Genomic DNA, 8,261 nt, shown 5'->3' on the forward strand with positions numbered 1-8,261 from the left:
ATACTCCAGCATCCTGCCTTAGGATTTCAGTATATATTTAAATTGCAGTAATTTCATAATGTCCTCAGTCCTGTTTTTATCTTAAAATGTCCTTATGTACTTGTATAGAGGCCAGTGAGAGATTTGATTTTTGTTTACTCTTACCTATTGTTGCAAACTTTTAAAAAATGTGATTAAATACACATATCATTTTAACTATTTGTAACTGTATAATTCAGTGACATTCAATGCATCCATTTTTGTGCAACCAGCACCACTATCCATCTCCAGACCTTTCCATCACCCACCTGAAACTCTGTAATCATTAAACAATAACTCCCCATTGCCAGCCCACCTCCCCCTAGGCTCTCATAACTACTATTCTACTTTCCATCTCTACCAATTTGCCTATTCTAGGTACCTCGTATGACTGGAAACATGTAATATTTGTCCTTGTGTGTCTGTCTTATTTCACTTAGCATAATGTTTCAAGTTTCATCCAAGTGGTAGCCTGTATCTGAATTTCTTTCCTTTTCAAAGCTGAATAACATTCCATTGTGTATATATAAAATGTGATTATATATATATATAACTTTATTTATCCTTTTATACATTTTGGCTGTTTCCAAATTTTGGCTATTGTGAATAATGCTGCTGTGAAACATTGGTGTACAAATATCTGTCTGAGTTGCTGCTTTCATTATTTTGGCACATACGTAGAAGTGGATTTCTGGATCATATGATAATTTTTTTTTTTGAGGAGTCTCCATACTGTTTTCCACAACAGCTGCATCATTTTACATTCTCATTAGCAAAGCACAAGAGTTCTAATTTCTCCACATCCTCATCAACACTTATTTTTGTTTTTTTGTAATACCCATCCTAGTCTGTATGAAGTGCTATCTCACTGTGTTTTGATGTGCATTGCACTAATGATTAGTTATGTTGAACACCTTTTCATGTGCTTATTGACCCTTTGTATATCTTCTTTGAGAAGTGTCTATTTATGATATTTCCACATTTTGGAATTGAGTTGGTTTTTTGTTGTTGTTGAATTGTAGGAGTCCTTTATATAGTCTGGATATTAACTCCTTATCAGATGTTATTTCCAAATACTTTCTCCCATTCCATGGGTTGCCTTTTTGTTCTTGATATTGTCCTTTCACATACAAAGTATTTTGTTTTTGATAAAGTCCAATTTATTCATTTGTCATTTGTGCTTTTGGTGTTATATCCAAGAAATAATTGCCAAATCCAATGTCTTGAAGATTTTCCATGTTTCTTCTAAGAGTTTTATAGATTGAGCACTTATGTTGAGGTATTTGATCTATTTTGAGTTACATTTTGTACATGCTGTGAAGTTAAGGGTCCAACTTCATTATTTGCATATAGATACTCAGTTTCTCTAGTACTGTTTGTTGAAAAGACAGTCCTTTTCCCCATGAATGGTCATAGCACCCTTGTCAAAAATCAATGGATCAGATATGTGAGGGTTTGATTCTGAGGTCTCTATTCTGTTCCATTGGTCTATATGTCTGTCCTTTTGTCACTACCCTACAGTATTAATTGCTGTAGCTTTGTAATAAGTTTCAAAGTCAGGAAGTGTGAGTCCTCCAATATTATTTTTTGTTTTCAAGATTGTTTTGGCTCTTCAGGGCCCCCTGGAATTCCATATGAATTTGAGGATCAGCTTTTCTGTTTCTGTGAAAAAGGCTGTCAGAATTTTAATAGGGACTGCATTAAATATGTAGATCATTTTGAATAGTATTGGCATCCTACCAATGTTGTCTTCCTATGCATATATAGGTTTTTTTTTTTTTAATTTCTGTGGATCTTTTCCAGTTTCTTTCAGCAATGTTTTATAGCTTTCAGTATACAAGTTTTTAACCTCCTTGATTAGATTTATTCCTAGGTATTCAATTCTTTTAGGGGTTATTGTAAGTGGTACTACTTTCTTAATTTATTTTTTGGTTTGTTTTTTGCTGCTATATAGAAACACAACTTATTTTTGTTTGTTGATCTTGTATCCTGCAACTTTGCTGAATTTGTTTATAGCTCTAGAAGATTTCTCTTAGATTCTTTGGAATTTTCACTATATAGAATCATGTGATCTGCAAATAGAGATAGTTTTAGCTTTTCCTTTCTACTATGGATTTTTTTTTTTTTTTTTTTTTTTGAGACAGAGTCTTGCTCTCTTGACCAGACTGGAGTGCACTGGCACAATCTCAGCTCACTGCAACCTCCGCCTCCCAGGTTCAAGCGATTCTCCTGCCTTAGCCTCCCGAGTAGCTGGGATTAGAGGCGCATGCCACCACACCTGGCTAATTTTTGTATTTTTAGTAGAGATGGAGTTTCACCATGTTGGCCAGACTGGTCACGAACTCCTGACCTCAGGTGATCCACCTGCCTTGGCCTCCCAAAGTGTTGGGATTACAGGCGTGAGCCACTGGGCCTTGCCTATGAATGGTTTTTATTTATTTTTCTTGTCTAATAGCTCTGGCCATAACTTCCAGTACAATGTTGAATACCAGTGGTGAAAGTGGGCATCTTTGCCTTCTTCCTAATCTTAAGGGGGAATGTTTTCAGTCATTCAACATTAAGTGTAATGTCGTTTTCATAAGTACACTGTATCATGTTGAGGAATGTCCCTCTATTCCTAGTTTTATAAAAACTTTTATCTTGAAAGTGTTGCGCTTTAGTCAAATGCTTTTTTGGCATTCATTGATTTGATTTTGTGGGTTTTCCCCCTTTGTTTCATTAATATGATGTATTAAATTGATATTCTTATGTTGCTGCACCCTTACATTCCTAGGATAAATCACACTTGATTATGGTGAATAATCCCTTTAATATGCTGTTGGGTTCAATTTCCAATTTTGTGGAGAAGTTTTTAACCTATATTATTAAGGAATATTGGCCTGTAACTTTCTTCTAATATCTTTGACTGCCTTTGGAATCAGAGTAATGCTGACCTCACAGAATTAATTATAAAGTGCTTCCGTCTCTTAAATTTTTGGGAAGAGTTAGAGGAAGACTGGTATTAATTATTCTGTAAATGTTTGGTAGAATTCACCACTGATGAGGCCATTTGGTTCCTTACTTTTTTTTGTTGGGAGATCTTTGATTACTGATTCAAAGTCTTGCAGGTCTGTTGAGATTTTCTGTTTCTTCTTAAGTAGGTTTAGGTAATTTGCATGTTTGAAGGAATGTGTCCATTTCTTCTAAGTTTTCTAATTTGTTGTTATATAAATCATAATATTTGTATACTCCCTTTTAATGTTGTAGTGTTGGCAGTAATGTCCTTATTTTCTTTTCTGATTTTAATTATTTGCATCCTCTTTGTCAGTCTAGCTGTCAATTTTGTTGATCTTTTCAAATAATCAACCTTCATTGATTTTCTCCATGTTTTTCCATCCTCTGTTTTATCTCTATCCAATTTTTATTATTATCTTCTTTCTGCAAGCTTTGGGCTTAGTTTGCTCTTCTTTGTCTAGTTCCTTAAGGCATAAAGTTAGATTATTGTTTTAGATCATTTTTTAAAATGGCATTTACAGCTATAATTTTCCCTCTGAGCACTACTTTCACTACGTCTCGTAAGCGTGTTTGTTGTGTTTTCATTTTCATTCATCTAAATGTTTTCCTATTTCCCTTATACTTTCCTCTTTGACCCATTGGTTGTGTACAGTGTGTTGTTTAATTCCCACATATTTGTAAATTTCTCAAATTTTTTTCCCGCTGATTTCTAGTATCATTGTACTGTCATTAGAAAAAATATTGTGTGTGATTTTCACATTTTAAAATTTATTAAGACTTGGTATGTGACCTAATGTATCTATCCTAAAGAAAGTTCCATGTGTACTTGAGGGAAAAAAATGTGTACTCTGTTGTAGTTAGATAGAACTTTATGTATATGTCTGTTAGGTACAATTGGTCTATAGTGTTCAAGTCATCTACTTTTCTGTCTGGTTGTCCTATATATTACTGAAAGTGGGGTATTGAATCTCCTATTATTGTCTTGCTGTGTACTTCTCTCGGTTCTGTCAGTGTTTGCTTCATATATTTTGGAGCTGTGATGTTCAATGCATGTATATTTATAAATGTTATATGTTCTTGGTGAATTAACCCCTCTATCATTTCATAATGTACTTTGTCTCTTGTAACTGTTTTTGACTTAAAGTCTATTTTGTCTGATACTAGTATAGCCACCCTAGCTCTCTTTTAGTTACTATTTGCATGAAAGATATTTTTCCATCATTTCATTTTCAACGTATTTGTGACTTTGGATCTACAGTATGTCTCTTGTAGACAGTATATACTTGGATCATTTTTTTGTTTGTTTGTTTTCCTTAATCTATTCTGGCTATCTCTGTGTTTTGGCAGGAGTGTTTAACCCATTTACATTTAATTACTGATGAGGAAGGACTCGCCTGTACTATTTAACTGTTTTCCATATGCCTTAAAGCTTTTGGTTGTCCCTACTTTCCTCCATTAGTCCTTTTTTTGTGTTTTATTTTTGTAGTGAAACATTTTGATTCCTTCTCATTTCCTTATGTGTATATTTTATAGACTTTTTTTGTTTACCATGGGGATATTTGATGGTTACAACAATCTAATTTTGATTTAAACCAACTTAACTTCAATAGCATACAAAAATTCTTCTTATATATATCTCTGTCCCCATCTTCTGTTATTGATGTCAGGGATTACATCTTTACACATTGTGTGCCCAATAACATACATTAGGCTGGGCATGGTGGCTCACGCCTGTAACCTCAGCACTTTGGGAGGCTGAGGTGGGTGGATCACTTGAGGCCAGGAGTTTGAGACTAGCCTGGCCAACATGGCAAAATCCCATCTCTACTAAAAATACTTAAAAAAAATTAGCTGCGCATGGTGGCAGGTGCCTGTAGTCCCAGCTATATGGGAGGCTGAAGCACAGGAACTGCCTGAACCCAGGAGGCAGAGATTGCAGTGAGCTGAGATCATGCCACTGCACTCCAGCCTGGGTGAGCAAGACTTGTCTCAAAAAAATAAAAAATAATAATTATTTTTATCCATTTGTCTTTCAGACAATGTAGAAAACAAAACGTGGAGTTAGGGTCATCTCTCAGTATATGCAGGAGATTGGTTCCAGGACCCACTGCATATGCCCAAATCCATGCATACTCAAGTCCCGCAGTGAGTCCTACTGAACTCACATATATGAAAAGTCAGTCCTCTGTATATGTGGGTTTCTCCTCCAATGAATATTGTTTTTGATTTGTGTTTGAAAAAAAATCCATGTGTAAGTGTACTTGCATAGTTCCAACCCATGTTGTTCAAGGGTCAACTGTATAAACATAATTACAATACTACCTCTTATAATTGCTCATATATCTGTCTTTACCAGAAATCTTTATTCATGCAACTTTTAGTTACTGTCTAGATTACTTTCATTTCAACCTGAAAGACTCCTTTTGGCATTTCTTTTTGGGCAGGTCTAATGGTAATGAATTCCTACAGTTTCTTTTTTTTTTTTGCGGGGGCGGGGAAGGGGTGTCTGGGAATGTCTTAATTTCTCCGTCATTTTGAAGGACAGTTTTGGTGGATATAAAATTCTTAGCTGACAGTCCCCACTCCTCCCGCTCCTCAGACTTTAAATATCAATCAACTGCTTTTTGGCTTCCAAGGTTTCTGACAGGAAATCAGATGGTAATCTAATTGAGGACCCTCATATATGACAAATTGCTTCTCTTGCTATGTATTCTCTGTCTGGTTTTTGAGACTTTCATTATAATGTGTCTTGGTGTGGATTTCTTTGGGTGTATCCTACTTAGAGTTTGTTAAGCTTCTTGTATTTGTAGATTCATGTTTTATGTCAAATTTTGTTTTCAGCAGTTATTTTTTCAAATTCTCATTCATTCTCATTCTCTCTCTGTCTCTCTCTCTCTCTCTCTCTCTCCTGTCCCACAAGATATATCCTGTTCCACTTAATGGTGATGATGTCCCACAGACACTTTTGGCTTTGTTCACTTTTCCTCATCCCTTTTCTGTTTTTCAGACTCAATAATTTCACCTGGCCTAGTTTCAAGTTCACGGATTCTTTCTTCAACTTATTCAAATGTGTCTTTGAACCCCTCCAGTATAGTTTTTTTTGTTTGTTTGTTTGTTTTCCATTTCAGTTATTATACTTTTAAGCTTCAGAATGTTAGGGGGAGGATTTTTGTAAATTTATATCTATGTTATTTTGTTTGTATATTTTTTTCCTGTATTTGTGCATGTCTTCTTTTATCTCTTTGGGCATCTTTAAGACAGATGTTTTAAGTTATTTAGTCAAACATCTGGCTTTCTTCAGGTATGTTTTTTGTTAATGTATTTTATTCCTTTGAATGACCATCGTTTCTTGTGATCTTTGTTGAAAGCTAGACTTTGAAACTAATACTATGGTAACTTTGGAAATCAGATTATCCTTTTCCCCCAGGATTTGATGGAGTTTATTTTAAAGCATTACAGGGTGTCTCTGTGTCACAAATCAGCCTGAGTTGACAGCTTAATGTGTTCTCAGGTCCCCTCTGTGTCTTTATCTAGTCACACATGGTAACTTTCTAAATTCCCCCGTATATATGTTTTTAATTCCCAAATCTCTCACAAAACAAGGCAGCTCCTTTAAATCTCCTGGAAGCCACTTCAGCTTGTGGGGGTTTCCAAGTCCTCACCTCAGTGATCAGAGTAACAATACACAGTCAAAACACAGAACTTCAGTATTTTGAGGACAAGATGTTTATTGATCACCCTGGTTCCAGCAAACTGCTACAGAAATACAGGTTGCTGTTCCCATGGAGTAGATGGTGTTGAGTACTGGGTAGCTGCCACCTCACTGATGGCTGAATTTGATCCAAATTAACTGCAGTTGACCAGTCAGGCTGTCTCCTGTAAGTTGCAAATGTTCAGATAAACTCCAGAGTTCCAAAATACTCACTTTAGTTTCTGTCAATACAATTGCTATCCAGGTGGATAAATTCCTAGTGCTTCCTATCCACCATATCCTTCTCTGCTGTAAACTTTCTGACATACTATATATGAATTGATATTTCAGATTTACTCAGAGATGGCTTTGGGGACAATCCCCTTTTCTACTGCCTGATTGCAGAAGTAAATGAGCAACAAAAACCATCAGGTAGAGTAAATCTTTCTTCTCCAGTTTAATCTGGAATATATTTTTTCCATGCTGAAAAATAGTACAGTTTTGCAGCATATAATTACTATTAAGCAGAAGAGAAAAGAATGTGTATAAACCCAGTTTTTTGGTAAAGAATATGCATGGTATGTACTTATGTTTGTATAAGCATTATTATTATTATAATTTTTTAAGAGACGGGGTCTTGCTCTGTCACCCAGGCTGGAGTGCAGTGGCATGATCATGACTCACTGCAGCCTCCAACTAAACTCCTGTGCACAAGTGTCTCAGCCTCCCAAGTAGCTGGGACTACACATATGTGCCACTATGTCCAACTGGTTTAAAATTATTTTTTGTAGAGACAGGGTATCACAATGTTGCCCAGGCTGGTCTCAAATTCCTGAGCTCAACTGGCCCTCCTGCCTTGGCCTCCCAAAGCACAGGGATTACAGCCATGAGCCACTGTGCCCAGCTAAAATTTTTTGGAAGATCGTACACCACACTATAAAAAGAAGGCTTATATCTTAAAGGTTATATTTTAAAGGACTTAAGTCCTCTACACTATAAGTTTTTGTACTGTTATTTTTTTTCAATGAGCATTTATTACTTTAATAGTTAAACAAAGACCAAAAGACATTCAATTTGGGGGTAAAGAACTGGCTAAGATTCAACACAACCTTTCTACACCCTTTCTACTCCCTTCCTAGGCAAATTGACTGTTGGATTTGCCATGTACTACTTTACATACGACTCATGGATTGGCAAGGTACTTTACCTAGAGGACTTTTATGTCACACGAGCTTACCAAGGTAAAACTAAAATTTATGATATTTATTGGGTGAAATTCAGCCCCCAATATTTCACGTGGGTCCTTTTCTATGTTCCCTAAGTGTTGACTGGTCTGAGAAATAAAGGGAAAGAGTACAAAAGAGAGAAATTTTAAAGTTGGGTGTCCGGGGGAGACATCACTTGTAGGCAGGTTCCATGATGGCCCCCTAAGTTGCAAAACCAGCAAGTTTTTATTAGTGATTTTCAAAAGGGGAAGGAGTGTACGAATAGTGTGTGGGTCACAGAGATCACATGCTTCACAAGGTAATAAAATATCACAAAGCAAATGGGGGCAGGG

General features: G+C 35.9%; 1 protein-coding gene across 4 annotated transcripts in view; it reads left to right on the top strand.

The window, feature by feature from the left end:
- LOC105483648 (spermidine/spermine N1-acetyl transferase like 1) overlaps positions 1–8,261 on the top strand; it is a 131,188-nt gene that overhangs the window by 111,134 nt on the left and 11,793 nt on the right. For all 4 annotated transcript variants that reach the window (XM_071088876.1, XM_071088878.1, XM_011744613.3 and 1 more), the window contains 2 exons: positions 7,055–7,135; positions 7,843–7,944. In XM_071088876.1, coding sequence (XP_070944977.1) covers positions 7,055–7,135; positions 7,843–7,944 — 183 coding nt within the window. The remainder of the gene's footprint in view (positions 1–7,054; positions 7,136–7,842; positions 7,945–8,261) is intronic.

Source organism: Macaca nemestrina, chromosome X (assembly GCF_043159975.1).
Source record: "Macaca nemestrina isolate mMacNem1 chromosome X, mMacNem.hap1, whole genome shotgun sequence".
NCBI classification, from domain to species: Eukaryota; Metazoa; Chordata; class Mammalia; order Primates; family Cercopithecidae; genus Macaca; species Macaca nemestrina.